The sequence below is a fragment of the Schistocerca serialis genome, chromosome 1, assembly GCF_023864345.2.
Source record: "Schistocerca serialis cubense isolate TAMUIC-IGC-003099 chromosome 1, iqSchSeri2.2, whole genome shotgun sequence".
Taxonomy (NCBI): Eukaryota; Metazoa; Arthropoda; class Insecta; order Orthoptera; family Acrididae; genus Schistocerca; species Schistocerca serialis.
The window spans coordinates 524,754,843-524,776,949 of NC_064638.1; the positions used below are offsets into that span (position 1 = coordinate 524,754,843).

Below are 22,107 nucleotides of genomic sequence, written 5' to 3' on the forward strand. Positions count from 1 at the left end.
ATTTTCATACAATATGGCGCACCTCCGTTCATTGCAAATCCAGTTAAGCAGTTGCTGAAGCGCCACTTCGGAAATGCTAGAATTATCAGCCACCATTTCCCTACAGCCTGGCCGTCCCGATTACTTGATCTTAATCCGTGTGACTTCTGGCTGTGGGGCTATCTGAAAGATGTTGTATTCAGTTTCCCGATTGCAAACTTGCTGCATGAAGGCACGCATTGCCCAACACATTCTGAACGTGACCCCGGAAACACTTCTATCAGTTGTGGAACATGCTGTTTCTCGATTTCAACCTGTTGCAGAAAACGGTGGACAGCATATTGAACATGTTTTGCGCCAGCCACACGGAAATAAATAATCCCATTTGGTTGGTGCTTTTTACGCGGTGTTTGGCCTCAGGACAATTAAAAACCGTTGCGAGTGATGCTTTTTGTACGGTTTTGGCTTCAGGACAATTAAAAACCAATTTTTCTCATCCGATGTGATGTGTGGCGGATGGGGTTATGTAACTAACAGTATCACACTTGTACATCCATGCACACTGAGTAGTACAGTTTATTTAACGTCAAAGTACGCCATAGGCGTTGTTGTATGGTTCATTTTTAATTTGTAGTCAACCACTATGAAATTATGTTGCCTACAGCGCCATCTGTTGCTACATTTTGTAACTATTTATGTTTCTTCTGCCATACGTTTTCCCTCCTCTCTGATAATACTCCGTTGCAATTTGACATCACTCTGACCAGTGGTGTTATTTCTACAGCGGTTTGAAACTTTAACTAACCGGGTTTCGAATTCGAAGGTGCACCCTCTCCTTCAACATGACAATGCCAGAACACACATGAGCGCTGCACATTTGCAAAAATTCGAAGCCTGGGGATCATCGTCTATAAAGTCCCGACTTGCTCCCATCCGATTTTCATGTTTCCAAAACTTAAAGAACATGCTCGAGGGCTTCCCTTTGATAGTGATGAAGCAGTGCAAATAGAAGTGAGATTGTACCTCCGTCAACAATGTCAACTATTGTAGTAAAGGTATCAACAAAGTGACCTCTCGTTGGGAGAAATGTGTCCGTCGCAAGGGTCACTATGTTGCGAAATAAATGTCCAAGCATGAAGAATAAGGATGAAGAACGTTAATAACGTTTGTTTTATTTAAAAAGCTTTAAGAATTTTCACATAAAAAATTCTGAGGAATTATTTTTCAGCACGCCCTCGTACATTCATCCCTCACGATCTCTCATCAGGTCTTTCTGCCCTTCGATTAAGTACCATAGCAGTCAACTGAGAGGAATGGAATAGTCTTAATACGATGTCATCCAAAACGTATAGTGCAAAAATCTACCGTTATTGCTCCAATTTTGACATTAACTTGTAGAACATACACTTCATTAGTTCTGAGAATGCTTATTTGTATGTCCATATCTTTTATTTTTCGCGAAATCACTTAACATGTATGAGTTAAACAGTTTATTTTAGTGTACAGCGTGTAAATAAATTAATCATAGTGTTTCTCCAAACTACGCGGAAAGATAGTGTGTGTGTAAATTTGAAACGACCACATTTTTGTGTTTCGTCGCGATCGATCGTGTACAACAGTAGTGCCAACGTCCTTTAATTATCGGCATATGCTGGATTTTAAGCCGGTTTCCGACATGTAGCGAAAATGACGCCACAGCAAGTGGCGTGTACTGTTTAAAACTTCACATCACTTTATTAGTTAATAGTTTATGGACTGCTCCCATTTTATAAACTTTCATTATAATTACGAAATCTTTTGTTATGCTTTTGAAGTGTCTCGATTATTAGTGACGTTTTCTGCTGCCGTTGTGCTGTGCTACAGTAAGGAGAGTGAAATCATAACATTAAATTTATTGAATTAATGATGTATTGTAGTTAACAGTTCGTAGGACGACACGAAAGTTTCAGTTTCGGTATCGTGCTGCAACATAGATTTTGATGTTACCGAAATTGTTCTGAATGTATCTTGTAGGAATAAGCCAATAGCCAAAGACTTGCACACTTTTTTGCGCTGTACGATGCGTATTTAGTTTTTTTACATAATATACAAATTGTATTTTTAATGCTAAAAAAAAAAGCGATGACATTTATCGCAGTTGACAGTTCGAGAATGTACAGAGATTATTCTAGAAAAAAAAATACGTCTTTGTAATTTTTCTCTGCAATGTTCGATGAAAGGCTTGTTGATAATGATTGTGGCGAAAAAGAAGTTCGTCTGTTGGATTGAAAATGTTATCGCTATTCTTTAGCATACGTGAACCGTGAGGGATGTGTGTATTAAAATACGATGATTAGGTGAAGAAGGGATGCTCTGGGTTACTGATCAGTTGCGTAGCCGGCTCAGGCCTACGGAGGTGGTGTTTCAACAAAATAAAAATACCAAATCACGCATTGCCGGATAAGTCTACGTTACGACTTGGATTTACGTTTGTTAACTGACCTGTGTGTACGTATTGCTCATATATTAGTTGTTCTCTGTTTTTTGGAGAGCTGATGAGATCGACGAATCGCAATCCCTTATATTATTTTTTTTATTTGTGTATTGTTGAAGCTCTAAATTTAACTGTTGTAAAAAAAAACTTGTGCAATGTTGGTGATTTCGAATTCTCTGTGAAATTAGCAATAGGACATAAGATTACACTTAAGCCGAACACATTATAAATATGGTATGCAGACAGCTGTCAATACTTAATGAATCTTCGTGAAAAAGCTACTAATGTTCGTTTGCTTGCCTTAACAGTATTGCAGAATCTTATGGCAGCCTTTGATGCTCATACAGTCATATTCAGTTTAGAAAAATAAATTATATTTCCACTGCATGAAAATTTGACACCTCGGTTACTCTTGTAACAAGAAAACTTCGACACATTGGGCGAAATGTATTGGATCTTTTGGCACATTTCAGAAGAACATTTTTTTTCTCACAGAATATAATGTTGTAAAGGAACGAATAATGTGATGATGAATAAAGAGAATGAAAGTATTTGTGACTGACATCATAGGTCTTGCTGCAAGAAATCAATAAAACAAATTTTTTGCAAAACGTTATCAAAATGTCAATTCTCCTTGTAGTTACCAACCAGAAAATGTAATGCCTTCTCTATTTAAATTCTGCAGAAGAGAGCACACGAATTCGTGGCTACTGAAATGCAAAAATACCCACATAATGTAATTAAATCATCCCACGTTTGTGGTGTTACAGTAATCAGTAAGGTCACTCTTGTTTCTTTCGCAACTAATTTTTGCTGCCTAGCACAAGGAAATGCAAGTAATTGGAAATTGTATATTTTAAATTATGTTGTTGATATTTTGGTGTAGATTTTTTCATTGACCATTGACAGTTTTTGTTGTGTTGCTTTATTCAGGGCCGCAGTGTATTCACAGTGCGGAGCTTTTGTAATGTGTTCTGTGTATGGTGAACTACATTGAGGAATTCAATTTTGTTTTACACAAACTAAAGCAGTTCCATAACTGTGAAATATTACACACTTCCAGTGACTATGTGCAGATGATCAACAACACATTAAATGAGAATGTGTGCGGTATCGGTCAGTTTAACTGGATAGCACCATAACCTGTATTTAACGTGTTGTGAAAAAGCTCTAACTCTGATGAATTTTACATGATATGGTGTTGTTGAAGAAAATAGTTGGTTAAATGTCAATAAGTACAAGAAAGCAATACAAGATGGATGCACTGCTTAATTAGATAACTGGTAATAACAATATATAATAGATTCTCAGGATAAACACACCACGTAATTATTTCAGTGACAATAAATAATTACACAGTTAGGTAAATGACAATAAGTACAAAACAATAACAAAATCACAGCATCACTTCTAATTATGTGATACAGATGCTTATTCATTCACATAAAAATATAGGTGTTTTTTTTTTTCAAACACTCCTGGAACTCTTGAGTAGAGCACAATTGTTTACTTTTAATCCAGTTTGCAATGCTAGTTCTAGTGTTATATACCGGTACTGTGTGGCCACATCAGATAATTTGTTGAATTAGACAAGACCAAGGTATTTGTAGGTTTATGGGTCTTTGCCAACCTGGTGTATGGCATGGTTTTTTGTGCTAGTTAAACACCAATTTGTAGCCTACAGAATACCCTATAGTAGAATTCCCTACCCCAGGGGAATCTGGAAGAAAGTGAAATGTAGTAGTACTTTATTAACACTATTTTCCAACTTATACAGCTGACACATGAAGCATGGCAATGTGCCACACAGTTTCCATATGTGGGAATCCCAGCTGAGTTGTAGTCTGTGTGAAAACCTAACATAAGGAAAAGGTTGCTACTCACCACAAAGAGGACTTGTTAAACTGTAGACACACACAATGATAAGATTCTTAGACATTAGTTTTTGGCCAAAGCCTTTGTCAGAAAACGAAACACACACACACACATTTTGGTTCACATAAACAAGCACACCCCTGCACATGTGACCACCATATCCTGCTGCTCGTACTGGAATGCAACTGTTGCAGTGACGTAGAACGGAAGCAGCAATATGGAGTAGGTGGGGAATGGGTAGCAGGTTACATGTGGGGGGGGGGGGGGGGGGGAGAGAAGAGTGCTGTCTAACAGAGAGTACAGGGACTAAACTGCGAACAGGCATAGTGTTAGAAGACTGTGGGACAGGGAGGGGAGGCCGGGGGGGGGGGGGAGCGAAAAACTGGAGAAGTCGGGAAGGGGAAAGATGGGTGGGTCCATTGGCAGAGGGTGGAAGGTGAGAATAGTGAGGAGGTGATAGGACAGACGGGGGTGGGAACAGTTGGGTGCACAGTGTGGGGACAATAGGTTACCATGGGTTGAGGCCAGGATAATTTCTGGTGTGAAGAATGTGTTATAATGATAACTCTCATATGCGCAGTTCAGAAAAGCTGGTGGTGGAGGGGAGGATCCAGATGGCCTGTGCAGTGAAGCAGCCATTGGAATCAAGCATGCTGTGTTCAGCTGCATGTTGTACCACAGGGTAGTCTACTTTGCTCGTGGCCATGGTTTGGCAGCGACGTTCATCCTAGCTGACAGCTGGTTAGTATTCATACCAGTATAAAAAGACATGTAATGATTACAGCAGAGCTGGTCTATGACATTGCCGCTTTCACAGTGGCCCATCAGAGGCCAGGCCACCTGTGAAAACAGCCACATCTTGTACTAGCTCTGCTGTAATCATTACATAGGTTTTTATATTGGTGTGACTACCAACCAGTTGACTGCTAGGATAAACAGCCACTGCCAAACTGTGGCCATGAGCAAAGTAGACCACCCTAGGGCATAACATGCAGCTGATCATAACATGCGTGATTTCAATGGCTGCTTCGCTAATCAAACTATCTGGATCCTAACCTCCACCACCAGCTTTTCTGAATTGCACTGATAGGAGTTACCGTTGCAACACATTCTTAGCTCCTGAAATTATCCCTGCCTCAATCTACTGTCCCAACATCATCCACTCAAATGTTTCCAGCTCCCTCTGTCCGATCGCCTCCTCCCTTTTTTTCATGTCCCACCCTCTTTGTGTGCCTCACTCTGCCAAAGGACTTGCACGTCTTTCCCTTTTACCACTCCTCTCCTTTTTCGCTTCCCATTTCCCTCTCCTCCCCACCTCCCTGTCCCACAGTGCCTGTTAGTAGTCTGGGCCCTGTATGCTCCACAAGACAGTGCTCCCCCCCCCCCCCCCCCCCCCACCAGCGTAACCTGCTATCCTTTTCCCTTCCCCGCCTCCACCAGATTGCTGCTCCCATTCTACGTGACTGTTGCATTCCTGTCTGACCTGCTGGAGATGATACTCATGTGAGTGTAAGGTGTGCTTTCTTGTGTGAATGTTTGTGAGCTAATGGACAAGCGTCTTTTCGTTTTGCCTGTTTGCAACTCAACGTGTTGTCTTTACAGTAAATAACAATCTATCTTTTCCGTATATTTTTGGTATTCCAACCTGGACAGTCCATTGTTTGAAAACCTAATAGTTCGAGAGTTTATTATTATGTTTTCTTGGAGGACTCGCATAGAATACAATGTTGCCAGTATTTCTACTATTTTTCTGTTGTACATTTGCATGAAACCAAGTGACATGACTCCCGATTGCTGCCATCATACTGTACTCTAATTTTCAATGTTGTGTCATATGTAGTGAGCGGTGCGTCATTTACATATAGCACTGCATCATATAGCACAAATGTGCATAAATCATTTACATAATTAACAAACAGAAAAGGTCAAGAAAAGATAATTGTGGTACACCTTTTGTGACCAGAAGATAACACAAATATTGATTATTTTTCTTCATTAACTGTTTCCTCTTGCTAAACTAAGACTGCATTAAGCATGAAGCATTCTCACTTACTCCGTAGTGATGGAGTATTGTGAGACCATATCAAACGCTTTCCTGAAGTCCAACAGTGTTGTTGTATAGCTCATCTCCTTACTTCAAACAACTGTATAGCTTGTGCTGCAGTAGTCTTGATTGCTTTGTCCATTGAAAGGCTGGACCTGAACTGACATTGTGAGAAGCTAAGTATGTCATAAGATTAGGAATCTTATGATCTTTAAGTTTTCCAGCCAGCAATGAAGTTCATTACTTAGTACTTAATGTGAATGGGGATGGTGAAAAGGTACATTTAGAATGTCAGGTGGAATTTTTATCTTGTACGCTTTACCACCAAAATTTATTTATGTTTCAATAATTTTCCAAGCAACTTTGCATTTATCTACTGAGCTCAGTTTATGAGTCTCACTTGTTTTGGACTTTGTTGCCTTCATTTCAGACCCGCAGAGCTTAACCTTCACATAAATTTCCTTGTCAGCTTTGCTATTCTTTGACTTACCATAATGTAGTAGCATCACGATTCTTAATTTACTTAAATGTGGGTTCACTCATATTTTTAAGATTTTGTGGTGCAATTCTTTGTGGCATTTAGATCAGCATGCTTCAGAATGTTCAGTTAACAGGTCTAAAAGGATTTTGATCATTTCATTAGTATCTGGATTGATTATTATTTTATCCAGTTTTATTGAATTCCATTTATTTATTTGCTGGTTTAGCTTTGAGTTATTAATTGGTCTTTTGGCTCTTCTGTGTTCATTACAGATTTTAGTCATAGTCTCTCATGACCAGAAATTCAGAAATGCATAATCTGTTTTGTTTTGATGGAAATTACGTATGTTATTTAGACACACTGCCTACCTTATGGAGTAGTTGTTTATGCAGAATTGGTTAGGAGGTGTCACTGTAATTAGCAAATAGTTAACATTTCTCTTGTGGTATCTAATAACTAAATTGATACCACCAAATTTTGTTGAATTCAGTCCGTATGTGGAAGTAACTGTTGTTCATTGTGATTCAGTATACCAAAGAAACTATAATTTCCTGTTTCGGTAACATTATGGCAGCAAATTAAAATTTTGCTTCTAAGTTCAGTTCACATACAGCTGATACACTACCGTTTTTTTTAGTCATTTAACAGCTGTGAAATGCCAATTTATAACCATATGGCACACATAATTTTAATTATTCATAATTAAGCTAGCATTTATTAACTAAAGCACTCCACAGTAAGTTTTCTGGACAGCAATGGAGTTTATTAATGTTATACATAATGTGTAAGAACCTACTCTCTGCTTAAGGGTTACCCGTTTCAAGGTAACTTACTTTACTTTCCCTGATATTTCATATAGTGTGCTTTGTTGTCCCTAATGTTTCTTAGGATACAGCAGTTTATTATGTAGAGAACTATTACAATCTCCTCTGTCTTTTTCTTCGCTTGGAGATTATGAGGGTGACAAAATGTGGTTAGCACGTAACAGTGTGCTGTACACTATGTGGTATTATATGGTTTTGGGCTTCGTTGTTGTATAGCGTGCTGCTCCCATTCCTCAGTTTTCTTCACAAGGCAGTTTCTTACACTGAAGTTGAGCTGAGGTTCTTGGTACCTGCTCTTCTTTTTAATTTAATTGCATTCATCTAGAATTATTCATATCTCTTTCCTTGTGAGATGGAGGCTATGTCATGTACGGCATTCTCTGTTCTTTTATATAGGCAAATCTCCCATTGTTTTGAGTCAGAGCCAATAATGCTAGATTTATTTGCATATTTCCAGTCACTGGGTCTTAAGGAAAAATTTTCTTGGTGATATATTGTATTTACAAGCTTGCCTTAAAAAACAGAGGTGTTTACCGAGTACATATTTGAATTTGAGGGCAATAACACCCTATTCCATGTATAGCAAAAGGACAAGCTTTAATAAAGAGTGAAGGTTCCATTCATATTTTCATTAGATTTAGCCCTTCTCCAAATTATCTGAACGTAGTTAAAAGTGAGTTCTGGAATTCTAACATCTTTGAAGAGCCTTCTGATCGATGCTTTTGTGGCTCAGTCATCAGTATGTACTAGCTGATGTATATCAAAAGAAATGCACCTATTATTGCTATAGTTTTTGTGTTGGTTATGGACAACTGTAAGGGTATTGCTGATCATGTACATTGATAGTCAATAATTTTCTTCTTTGATTATCAAAAATTCATGGTGGTTCCGGTATTGAAGATTATTTTAGCTCATTATTTTTTTAAAAACATCTTGTTGACTATATTTACATTGGAGTGACAGACTACATCTGCCTCACAAGGATACAGCGAAAATAGTGATTCTATTGAATACTCTGTATCATTTGTATGGAATATTTTAAGGAAATCAAGAAAAATGTGAATCTGGCTCGTGTAGATGCTCCCAAGTTTTAAAGAATCTAATTCAAATAAACTGCACTAAAGGTGTTTTTTTTTTAATTGTAGTATTTTTAATACATTTTTTTAAAAGCTTCTGTATGTTTTTTGCTAGTACTGTCACTTTCTCAGCTTTTTAAAAGCTGCAAATTCTGTTCCAACCTGGTGTGGTAGTTCTCATAAACAGCTGTTACATCCACAACCAGTTGGATTACAGTGGATCCTGTATGCAATAGGTAACCATGATACACTCTTCAGGATTCATATTTTACTACAAAACTCTTTGGTACTGTCAGTTAATGAGTTTTGTTCATTTAATTTATTTGATGCCAATAATATTTTACAAAGTAATTGATTGATTGATTTTTATTTGGTTCCATTTGATTACATAATGTACAGAGTATTTACTTGTAATATAGGACAGGCAGGTGAGCTTAACATAGTACCTTAAAATAGTTAGCCCACATATTACAGTATGAAACAACATACTGTTCAAGTTCGTTTTTTTGTCACGCAATGACTGAAATCTAAGAGTTGCTGTGTTTTAGCAGTTGCAGCATCCTGTAAACTTAAGGAAGATCAGATTTAAGGTATTAAGTGAAATAAAATATTAAAACCTATTTGTCTGTATCTCTGGTAGGTAAACGGGGGGGGGGGGGGGGGGGGGGGTGTGCATGATTCTGCCATATATTCATGTCAATCGTCTTTTTTATGTTTCTGGGAATGAGCCTAACTACCATCAGATCTATGTAAATACTCACCAAATCATCCTGAAGTATATGACAGCAGATACTCTCCATTGTACCATGCATTATAAAGGCTTTTCATTCCATCTGCTTGTGAAGCATGGGAATACATATTAACTGCATCCATGTATACTACAATAAATCTTTCCATGTCTTCAGATACTGTTGGGGAGTGATACATAGGATGCTGTAGTGCATTCCTAGATTCCTAACTTAATTGTAGTTCTTGAACCTATGGATGTCCTTCATTCATGTTTGTATTGCTCCCATAGAGGCTGAAAATAAGGTAAAGATAAGGTAGAAAATACGGTAGCGGCTCATTTAGGGATGTATAAGGAATCTTTCTTTCCAAAACTTTGTGGAAAAAAAAAACCCTTAGTATGTGATACATAAAAAGTACTCCCTGCCGCACACAATTTTGATGATTGAGTGAGTGCTGCTGCAGATGTAGATTTTCTTAGAATTATTTGAATGATGAATTTCTATTGGATATTTTTGTAAGTGTAATGAAAAGTGTAAGGGTCATTCCATATCAAATCACCCAATAAAAAATAAATTTTACACCCACCTCCTTAGATTTTCATGAAATTTGGCTCAAATGGTTCTAATACCATCCTGTCAACACCTGCAAATTTTTTTGCTGTATCTCTTATAGTTTTTTTAATAAATTTTTGTAGTTTTTATGTTTTGCATTTTCCGAACCTTCGGAAATGGTAAATTTAATTTGTATTCAAAACTTTAAAATTGCTTATCTTAAAAACTCTTTTAGATAACATCATGAATTTTTGCAGCAAGTTTATTTATTATACATAATTGAAGATAAAAATGATACTATTAAAATATATTAATATTTTCTATGAAAAAAAATATATGTCTTTTTTTTTTTTTCTTTTTTTAACAGATGTTTTGTTTTATAAGAATTGCAATATCTAGAGTCTCAGACCTGATAGAATGCTCAAATTTGTTTTAATTTACTCTTAAACATGTACTTGATAAAACAAAAATAATGATGGCTTTTTAACATGTTTATTAATTATAGTAGATTACATTAGAATTATGTACAAAGATAGTGTACTTACTACATTTATGTATAACCCAACTGATTGCTTGAAACATTGAATTTTTTGAGTAATTTTGTCTTTTTAATAATCATTCATGCTGATTCAAACTGTTTTTCCACTTCATCCAAGAGCTTTCAGTTCTTTTGATACAGTCTTTTTTGAAGTAATACATTCTTCCAGTGCTGCTTGCTTGAGGTACGTCTACTACACAGACTATGTGCTCCAAAGGCACTTTGCAAGAATCTTCTCTTTCAGGCCAATAAAATGATGCAACTGGTCCTGAAGGATGTAGAAATAGAATTTCTGCATCTTCTTCATCATTGAATATTGTTTTTACCAGTCCAAAATACCAGTTTCCATCATAATTTGCAGCCACATAGCTATTTATGGATGGTTCAACACAAACCCAATCAGAAGAAGAATGGAAAGAAAAGACTAAGGAGGGTTTTACACTATCTGTAGTCCATCTAATTTCAAGGTTGTTTGTTGGAAGTGGTTTGAAGTTATGAAAACTTCTTGTTCCAGGAATGGTTCGGGTTGCTGAAAAACGTTTTTCTAGTTTTAACCGTAGCAAATCAGCTTCTTTTTTGTCAATAAAGTGAAAATGAATGTTTTCAATATTTTTTCACAAAACTTGCACACATTGATTGCTGTCATTATTTGTTCTTCGTCTGAAAGCTGTAGACTGGCTTTCCTTAAAATTCTTTTAATAGTTTCTCCTAGGCCATCACAAATTGACTTCCCATGACTTGTTGCAAGAAAAGAGTGTTGGGCCTTCAAATTAAAGTCTCTCAAGTGTTCAGTCAAATTTTTAAAACTGTTTCTATTTTTGTGCTGCCCAGCACAACCATCTGCAAAGTAGTGAAGTGAGTCAATGTCAGTATGATGTAATGACAGCCACTTTGTAATTTCTTTTTGTACAAAGTTAACAAAACTAGTGTCATGTTCTTGGTCATCACTAATAAAACAGTGGTTGGAAACAAAAACATTGTTTTCCTCATTTCTTAGAAAAACTCCATCTGGGTGTAGAGAACAACCACCTCTATTCCAGTGGTAACTTTGGATCTCATTTTGTATAACAAAGGAATAATTTTCACTGAAATCCATCACAATAATTTCTGTTTTGGGTGGTGGGTCTTCTTTCAATCTTGTAAAGGCTGCTGATTGGGATTTTGCTATAAACAAGTGCGGGGTGAGCTTTTCCAATGACCTAACCAATAAAGAAATGTAGTCTTCAACACTGATAGACTGTTTGATCATTTCTGCCCTGTCTGTGTTAACCCACTGATTGATTACAATTTCTTCTTCTAAATCATAATCTTCACTTAGTTTTTCAGTTAAGTACTCAGTTAGTGCAGTATTTGCAGGACAGCTGTCACAATGATGTAGCATGCAGTTTTGGTTTTCCGTGTTGCGCACAAGCGTCTTAATTTTCTTCAATTTTCACAGCATTCAGTAATAGTTTAACCTTCTGGTGGATACTGCATACACATACAGTGTGTGTGCCTGCAGCACCAGTAAGGATACACCATTTAGGTCTCAAGAAGCAAAATTTTGAAAATCCTACTTCTATCTCAGGATTCTCCCATTTGAAAGAATAATAGAGTTCTCTCAAGTTACACAAAATGAGTCTTTTTTGTATGTACAAATTTTTTTGAACACTTACTTTGTCTTTTGTTCCAGGTAGCACTCTGGAACTTTCATCCTTTTCATAAAACTCTGTTACAAGTCTTACTGTATTTTCAGAAAGAGTTTTACCTTTTTTTGGACCAGGAGTTTCCAAAATACCCTTTTCAGATTTTAGCTTTCTAGCTTGTCGCACCATGTACTCACATTAAATTCTTTCATCACTTTATTTCGACTCCAAGAATCTGGAGCCAAGGTCAGAATCCGGATTTTTCTAGACCTCCCAACAGATGAAATCTTCTCTTTCATAAGAGGAATCATTACATCAAAATCCTTTGCTTTCTCAACCACACTTGTATCTTCTTCGTAATCATCAGAACTTGGTGCATCATATTTTAATGCTTTTGAAACCGTCTTTTTTGGAGTCTTTTCAATACTGCTAACCTTCCTTTTAAAATAAGACCCTTTACTTTGTTCTGACAAGCCATGAAGCTTTATCGGTGTTAAACCTAAATTATCAAGAGCAATGTTTGTTTGTACGAGGGATTCATTTCTGGATTCCAATGATTCTAATTCAACCATGACTTCATCATCTGTTTCACTTTCATTGACTTCAACTCTTAATTTTTCCTTGCAAAAGTTACGGCATGTTGAGCAAAGCTTTTGTCCAGGTTTTATGCTAGTATTTTTTGTCAGTAATTGTTTAGAAAGATCCAAGCCTACACTTCTCAACGATTTTTTGATGGTCTTTTTGTGTTTTTTTAGTGGGTCTACACATGTTGTTTGATACTTTTCAAAAACATTTAAAAATTAGTAGCTGTGGTGTGAACATATATTCTTAAATTCACACAGATTAATTCCAGATCGTAAGTGGATCAAATCTTTTTCTTCCTTACTCAATTCACATACCGGTTGTAACTTTTTTGTAGGTGTGTGGGTTGTTTGGAAACAGTCAGATTTTTTAAATAACCATACACTACAGGTTTGAATATCTGACATACTGATTTCAGTTTTGATCTGATTACTGTTCTGGTTACTTTTATAGGATATTGGAAAAGAATCTCTGTAAACTAAGTAACAGGACTTACTGAAAGTTTGAATAAACTTAATAAAATACTATCCAAGCAATATATAACAGTGTAATAATTTTTTACTTCAAAACACAGGAGTAACAAAACAAAATCCAAGCGTACATTGTTACTCCAAGAAGACAAAAACTTATTTTCGGTGTCTAAGTCACTTGGTACTTTTTATTTTTAAAATATAATTAATATTATTTTAAAAATTAGATAACTATTAAACAGGTTAAAAAGCCAACATAATTTTTCTTTTATCTAATAGCCTGCACAATTAAGAGTATTTTAAAGTAAATTTGAGCTTTCTATCAGGTCTGAGACTCTAGATATTGCAGTTTTTGTAAAACTAAACATCTGTTAGCTAAAAAAAAAAAAAAAATAATAATAAAAAGCTTGTAAATTTTTTTCATTTGGATTTTAATATATCTTTATGGTAATTTTTTTTTAACATTTAGATATAATACACAAGCTTATTCCAAAATTTCATACTGATATCTTGAGTATTCTTTAATATACAAATTTTTTTAGTTGTGAGGACACGTTTAAGTTAAGATTTCCGACTACTGAAACAACGCCAAATCTAACAACTTTAAAAATTTATAAAAAAAACTATAAGAGATAGAGCAAAAAAATTTACAAGTGCTTTCAGGATGATAAAAGAAGTAATTGTACCAAGTTTCATCAAAATCTGACATGGTTGGTGTCAAGGCCTGGGTGACTTGTCATGGAATGACCCGTGATTAATTTGTGGTTCTTGCAGTCTGCACATAAACAATCTGAGGAAGAAACGTACTGACAAAGCTGCTATATTTTTTGCATATTACATCAGAAACTGGAATTGAGACTCATATAAAGGGACAAAAACCTGTTTCAGTTTTCCAAAGGAAGGCGTGAAGCACTTTAAAGTACATAGTTTCTTACTCTTGCAAACTTATATGCTATTTAAATAAGTTAAAAATGAACATTTTGTTTGACAAATAAATATAGTGCTCTGTAAACATGTTTTCAGGATAGCATTAAAATCTAACAATGAGTGCAGCTCAGACAGAAGCCCCACCTGTAGTGGGCTCACATTTTTCATTGCACCAGCCACAGAATCACCCATCAGCTACTATTGGTGTAGCCTCAGCATCACAACCTTTCTGGAATGGCCCAAGTCAAATGCTAAAACTCCCCACACCTGTAAGTATTGTGTTGTAATATATTGTAGTCTATTGTACATTTATTTGAGAGTCTGCTTTTACTTCTTGGAAATTGGCAGGAAACTTAAAACAAAATCATCAAACTGTGAAGAGTAAAATTAAGAAATGGGAACTATTCATTTTCTGTTATCACTTCTTTTTTTTTTTTTCACTTAAGATTTCAAGCTATTTACTTCACAGAGTTGTTGTCCACAAACCATAGCCAGACAAATGATGCTTTATGATAGGGGCATTGTCAAGCAAATACAATCATTGTCTCTGAACTGTTCTACTGTGCAAAGAATACAATGCTACAAATTTGTTTTCATATTTTTCCACATTTAGCATTTTCTTGTGTGTAATGAAGCAGCCACACTCTTATTATGAAATACAGTCCCATATCATAACACCACTTTTCTGCACTTATCTGTTGGCAGTGCACGTGACGGCAGGTAATGTTCTCCAGGCTTTCCTCAACCCAAACCCTCGTGTCATGTTGCCACAGGGTGTAGCATGATTCGTCACTCCAAATCACATATTTCCAGTCATCCATTGCTGAGTGCCATCGTTCTTTACACCACCTAAGCATTGTTTAGCATGGACTACAGCAATATTTGTCTTACAAGGAACTGTTGAACCATTGTACCCCATTCATTTTAATTTCCTGTGCACAGTCATTCCACTCACTGGTCTATTGGTACCACTTGAAACTCATGAGCCATTATTTCCACTTATTTCATGTGATTTTGTACAAGCACCGTCCACAACACTCAACAGTCTCAGTAGTTGAGGCCAGCCTAGCGTTGATTTGGCTGTGATTGTTCCTTTGTGTTTCCACTTCAGAATCACATCACCAACAGTCAGCTTTGGCACCTCTCCCTGATGGGTATGTTACTCCAGTAACATCTAATGATTAGTCCATGTTTGAAGTTACTGTGCTCTTCTGATTGGCCCAGTGTGCTGTTACTGTTTCTCTATTGACAACACGGGGCTCTCCTTTGATATTGGCAGGTCCACCTCTCATGATATATAGTAGTCAGTTCTGTATTACATAGGGGTGTCCAAACACTTTTGATCAGATAGTGTTTTTTTAATTTTGCAGAAAACTCATCATTACTTTGTGAAAGTTTGGACGTGAATTAGTATATCAGTGCTTGCTGTATTTAAAGTTCATCAGTTATGCTTAGATGATGTGTGCCAAGTAGCATTAGGAGTTTTAAAACATTAAGTTGGAAATAGTTTTCCAACTTCAAGACTGGTTAGGCAATGAAGACACTGGGTTGATATAAAAATTAGTCTTTATATTGACAGAGAATGATGCGTGTTTGATTAATTAATTGACAGTGAAGCATATAAGAATTATTAGAAAGTTGATAGGAAGAATAATAGGTTGGATTAACTTATTGTTGAGATTAGAAGCAGAACAGACTTCGCTAAACCATTTGTAACAGGTGCAAAGTGGTACCCCAAAAAAATTATCTCAAAATGGTGGTAACTTGAGTTTTTCATGTATTCATGTTACTGAGAAACCAGTGCATGATCATTGTAGTCAAGGTATTCATTATCTTCAGAGCCTTAAAAGTGTGGAAAATAGGAAGTGGCTTTTTATCACAATGTGCAGACAGTATAAAAAGATAACCAGTTAGTAGGGATTGTCATAAAGTATGCTCTGTTGCTCCAAATAGTTAATGGTTTTTTGCTTATTTGTAATTCCTTATTTCATCTGTTTCTCATTATGATCCCTAATTATTTCCAAGGACAAAAAGACCCGTTAAGGAAATTCTCTTACATGAGACATTGCTGTGAAGAACATAGTAAGAATGTGTCAACTCATTAAGAAACTACCATAGCTTTCTTTCTCTCTCATGAATGAATGCAGGTTGTGATTCCAAAGTGTTTCACTCAGTGGTTCCAAGCATAAATCACTTGTAGGGATAATTGTGGTGATGTGATAGTATGTTAATTAAATTAATATTGTGGGGAAACACATTCATATATTAGCTGAATCTCCATTTTCAAAAATTGATTGTGATTTCAGAAAATTTTCAGATTATATCCAGCAATTAATAGTTTATCTAGTGCATGGTCAGAATGAATTAATGTGTTTCTAAGTTTGAAAAAATAACTGCTTTTAAGCTTCTTGTCATCCAGTGAAACAGTATTGCAACATTTCCATTGTCTTTGCATAAGTTATTTCAAGAATTTTACATTTTTGTCATTCTTCAGTTTCTTACAGATTCATTTGAAAACTGGTTTGCGTAGGAGAGCTCTTCAGTGAGGTGTTACCTTATGTGAAAAAGAAGGCTTAGTTTGTTCGGCTGTAATTAATTGTGATGATGAAGCCTGTGTCAGGGTTTCATAATGCAATATGAATCTTTATGTCCTTTCAGGTGTCTGCAGATCAGCAGACTATACAAGAGGCACTAAATGGACTCGATAAAGCTGTAAAATCAATGGAAGAAATGGGTCTTGAGAATGATCCTCGTTATAGTCAGCTGCTGGAGCTGAGAAGTCAGTGCACCAGTGCTATTTCAATGCCCATGTCACATGTAAGTAATTGTGGTTATAAATTAATAGAGGGAAACATTCCACGTGGGAAAAATATATCTAAAAACAAAGATGATGTGACTTACCAAACGAAAGCGCTGGCACGTCGATAGACACACAAACAAACACAAACACACACACAAAATTCTAGCTTTCGCAACTAACGGTTGCTTCGTCAGGAAAGAGGGAAGGAGAGGGAAAGACGAAAGGATTTGAGTTTTAAGGGAGAGTGTAAGGAGTCATTCCAATCCCGGGAGTGGAAAGACTTACCTTAGGGGGAAAAAAGGACGGGTATACACTCGCACGCACACACATATCCATCCACACATATACAGACACAAGCAGACATATACAGAGGCAAAGAGTTTGGGCAGAGATGTCAGTCGAGGCGGAAGTACAGAGGCAAAGATGTTGTTGAATGACAGGTGAGGTATGAGTGGCGGCAACTTGAAATTAGCGGAGATTGAGGCCTGGTGGATAACGGGAAGAGAGGATATATTGAAGAGCAAGTTCCCATCTCTGGAGTTCGGATAGGTTGGTGTTAGTGGGAAGTATCCAGATAACCCGGACGGTGTAACACTGTGCCAAGATGTGCTGGCCGTGCACCAAGGCATGTTTAGCCACAGGGTGATCCTCATTACCAACAAACACTGTCTGCCTGTGTCCATTCATGCGAATGGACAGTTTGTTGCTGGTCATTCACACATAGAATGCGTCACAGTGTAGGCAGGTCAGTTGGTAAATCACGTGCGTGCTTTCACACGTGGCTCTGCCTTTGATCGTGTACACCTTCCGGGTAACAGGACTGGAGTAGGTGGTGGTGGGAGGGTGCATGGGACAGGTTTTACACTGGGGGCGGTTACAAGGGTAGAAGCCAGAGGGTACGGAAGGTGGTTTGGGGATTTCATAGGGATGAACTAAGAGGTTACGAAGGTTAGGTGGACGGCGGAAAGACACTCTTGGTGGAGTGGGGAGGATTTCATGAAGGATGGATCTCATTTCAGGGCAGGATTTGAGGAAGTCGTATCCCTGCTGGAGAGCCACATTCAGAGTCTGATCCAGTCCCGTAAAGTATCCTGTCACAAGTGGGGCACTTTTGTGTTTCTTCTGTGGGAGGTTCTGGGTTTGAGAGGATGAGGAAGTGGCTCTGGTTATTTGCTTCTGTACCAGGTCGGGAGGGTAGTTGTGGGATGCGAAAGCTGTTGTCAGTTTGTTGGTGTAATGGTTCAGGGATTCCGGACTGGAGCAGATTCGTTTGCCACGAAGACCTAGGCTGTAGGGAAGGGACCGTTTGATGTGGAATGGGTGGCAGCTGTCGTAATGGAGGTACTGTTGCTTGTTGGTGGGTTTGATGTGGACGGACGTGTGAAGCTGGCCATTGGACAGGTGGAGGTCAACATCAAGGAAAGTGGCATGGGATTTGGAGTAGGACCAGGATAGGACAGTGGAACCAAAGGAGTTGAGGTTGGAGAGGAAATTCTGGAGTTCTTCTTCACTGTGAGTCCAGATCATGAAGATGTCATCAATAAATCTGTACCAAACTTTGGGTTGGCAGGCTTGGGTAACCAAGATGGCTTCCTCTAAGCGACCCATGAATAGGTTGGCGTACGAGGGGGCCATCCTGGTACCCATGGCTGTTCCCTTAAATTGTTGGTATGTCTGGCCTTCAAAAGTGAAGAAGTTGTGGGTCAGGATGAAGCTGTTTAAGGTAATGAGGAAAGAGGTTTTAGGTAGGGTGGCAGGTGATCGGCGTGAAAGGAAGTGCTCCATCGCAGCGAGGCCCTGGACGTGCGGGATATTTGTGTATAAGGAAGTGGCATCAATGGTTACAAGGACAGTTTCCGGGGGTAATGGATTGGGTAAGGATTCCAGGCGTTCGAGAAAGTGGGTGGTGTCTTTGATGAAGGATGGGAGACTGCATGTAATGGGTTGAAGGTGTTGATCTACGTAGGTAGAGATACGTTCTGTGGGGGCTTGGTAACTAGCTACAATGGGGCGGCCGGGATGATTGGGTTTGTGAATTTTAGGAAGAAGGTAGAAGGTAGGGGTGCGGGGTGTCGGTGGGGTCAGGAGGTTGATGGAGTCAGGTGAAAGGTTTTGTAGGGGACCTAACGTTCTCAGGATTCCTTGAAGCTCCGCCTGGACATCAGGAATGGGATTACCTTGGCAAACTTTGTACGTGGTGTTGTCTGAAATCTGACGCAGTCCCTCAGCCACATACTCCCGACGATCAAGTACCACGGTTTGGAACCCTTGTCCGCCGGAAGGATGATGATGGACCGGTCAACCTTCAGATCACGGATAGCCTGGGCTTCAGAAGTGGTGATGTTGGGAGTAGGATTAAGGTTTTTTAAGAAGGATTGAGAGGCAAGGCTGGAAGTCAGAAATTCCTGGAAGGTTTGGAGAGGGTGATTTTGAGGAAGAGGAGGTGGGTCCCACTGTGACGGAGGACGGAACTGTTCCAGGCAGGGTTCAATTTGGATAGTGTCTTGGGGAGTTGGATCATTAGGAGTAGGATTAGGATCATTTTTCTTCGTGGCAAAGTGATACTTCAGCAGAGAGTACGAGTGTAGGACAGTAAATCTTTGACGAGGGCTGTTTGGTTGAATCTGGGAGTGGGGCTGAAGGTGAGGCCTTTGGATAGGACAGAGGTTTCGGATTGGGAGAGAGGTTTGGAGGAAAGGTTAACTACTGAATTAGGATGTTGTGGTTCCAGATTGTGTTGATTGGAATTTTGAGGTTTTGGAGGGAATGGAGCTGGAAGTGGGAGATTGAGTAGATGGGAGAGACTGGGTTTGTGTGCAATGAGAGGAGGTTGAGGTTTGCTGGAAAGGTTGTGAAGGGTGAGTGAGTTGCCTTTCCGGAGGTGGGAAACCAGGAGATTGGATAGTGTTTTGAGGTGAAGGGTGACATGCTGTTCTAATTTGCGGTTGGCCTGTAGGAGGATGCTCTGAACAGCCGGTGTGGATGTGGGAGAAGAGAGATTGAGGACTTTTATTAAGGATAGGAGTTGACGGGTGTGTTCATTGGCTGAGTTGATGTGTAGGTGAAGGATTAGGTGGGTGAGAGCAATCGATTGTTCAGTTTGGAACTGGTATAGGGACTGATGGAAAGAAGGGTTGCAGCCAGGGATGGGAACTTTAAGTGTGAGGCCTTTGGGGGTAATGCCAAATGTCAGACAAGCCTGAGAAAATAAAATATGCGAGCGCAATCTGGCGATGGTGAAGGCGTGTTTGTGGAGGGAATGTAAATAAAACTTAATGGGGTCGTTGTGGGGGTGTTGTGAGGGTGACATGGTATTAGGAGGTGGAAAGTGTAACATGAGGTTGAAATGAAAATGAAAATAACTGGAGAAAGTTAACTGTAGATCTGTTGTGAAAAAAGGCGAAAAATTGTTGGTTAAAGCTGGGCTATGTTGATCCTGTGGAGAACTTGGGTTGGTAGACAACGATGTGCACAAAGGTTAGGTGGTTGTGTTGCCGCCAAAACGCGTTAAAGGATGGAGAGATTCGGTAAAATTTCGAAAAAACGGCATGTAAATGTATGAAAAAGAGTGTTTTTGTGGTGGCAGATTATGAAAATGAGGCTAACAATTGTCTGGCGAAGAAATAATGACGTTAAAACCTGTGGGATGCGGCTAAAAATTATCGGTGATGTGGGAAAAACAGAAATGGAAATAAAGCGAAAGTTATCAGAACTAGACGAAATGGTTGTTTAATAGGTGAAAGGAACTGTTTGTGGACTAGAAACGGTGGATTTTATAGCAGCGGTAGTGTTGAAAGCGGAAAAAAATTTTTTGGTTATGGTTTGGAAGTGGGTGACGTATTATTGAGTATATATAGGTGGGATAAAATTGTATAGTAGATTACGGTAAAAAGGAGAAGGTGAATACAAAGTGAAGCTACTGGCAAAAACAAAAAGAGAAAATAAGACGACAGAAAAGATTTCGAAATGCAACAGTGACAATAACAAACGTAATTGTTGGGTTCAAATTAATGATATCAATTAATAGAGGGAAACATTCCACGTGGGAAAAATATATCTAAAAACAAAGATGATGTGACTTACCAAACGAAAGCGCTGGCACGTCGATAGACACACAAACAAACACAAACATACACACAAAATTCTAGCTTACGCAACGAACGGTTGCTTCGTCAGGAAAGAGGGAAGGAGAGGGAAAGATGAAAGGATTTGGGTTTTAAGGGAGAGGGTAAGGAGTCATTCCAATCCCGGGAGCGGAAAGACTTACCTTAGGGGGAAAAAAGGACGGGTATACACTCGCACACACACACACATCCATCCACACATATACAGACACAAGCAGACATATACAGAGGCAAAGAGTTTGGGCAGAGATGTCAGTCGAGGCGGAAGTGCAGAGGCAAAGATGTTGTTGAATGACAGGTGAGGTATGAGTGGCGGCAACTTGAAATTAGCAGAGATTGAGGCTTAAGAGGGTATATTGAATAGCAAGTTCCCATCTCCGGAGTTCGGATAGGTTGGTGTTAGTGGGAAGTATCCAGATAACCCGGACGGTGTAACACTGTGCCAAGATGTGCTGGCCGTGCACCAAGGCATGTTTAGCCACAGACACGGCCAGCACATCTTGGCACAGTGTTACACCGTCCGGGTTATCTGGATACTTCCCACTAACACCAACCTATCCGAACTCCAGAGATGGGAACTTGCTCTTCAATATATCCTCTCTTCCCGTTATCCACCAGGCCTCAATCTCCGCTAATTTCAAGTTGCCACCACTCATACCTCACCTGTCATTCAACATCTTTGCCTCTGCACTTCCGCCTCGTCTGACATCTCTGCCCAAACTCTTTGCCTCTGTATATGTCTGCTTGTGTCTGTATATGTGTGTGTGTGCGAGTGTATACCCGTCCTTTTTTCCCCTTAAGGTAAGTCTTTCCGCTCCCGGGATTGGAATGACTCCTTACCCTCTCCCTTAAAACCCAAATCCTTTCGTCTTTCCCTCTCCTTCCCTCTTTCCTGACGAAGCAACCGTTGGTTGCGAAAGCTAGAATTTTGTGTGTGTGTTAGTGTTTGTTTGTGTGTCTATCGACGTGCCAGCGCTTTCGTTTGGTAAGTCACATCATCTTTGTTTTT

General features: G+C 38.6%; 1 protein-coding gene across 2 annotated transcripts in view; it reads left to right on the top strand.

Annotated features, from left to right (window-relative positions):
- The first annotated feature begins 1,824 nt into the window (after positions 1 to 1,824).
- LOC126474648 (ATP-dependent helicase brm-like) overlaps positions 1,825 to 22,107 on the top strand; it is a 233,501-nt gene continuing 213,218 nt past the window's right edge. The window contains exons 1-3 of one of the 2 annotated variants that reach the window (XM_050102137.1): positions 1,825 to 1,841; positions 14,271 to 14,443; positions 16,833 to 16,991. In XM_050102137.1, the coding sequence (XP_049958094.1) occupies positions 14,291 to 14,443; positions 16,833 to 16,991 (312 nt within the window). In that variant the 5' untranslated portion in view covers positions 1,825 to 1,841; positions 14,271 to 14,290. Of the gene's footprint in view, positions 1,842 to 2,154; positions 2,467 to 14,270; positions 14,444 to 16,832; positions 16,992 to 22,107 lie in introns of those variants that run through there. The other variant, XM_050102129.1, reaches the window with a different exon arrangement.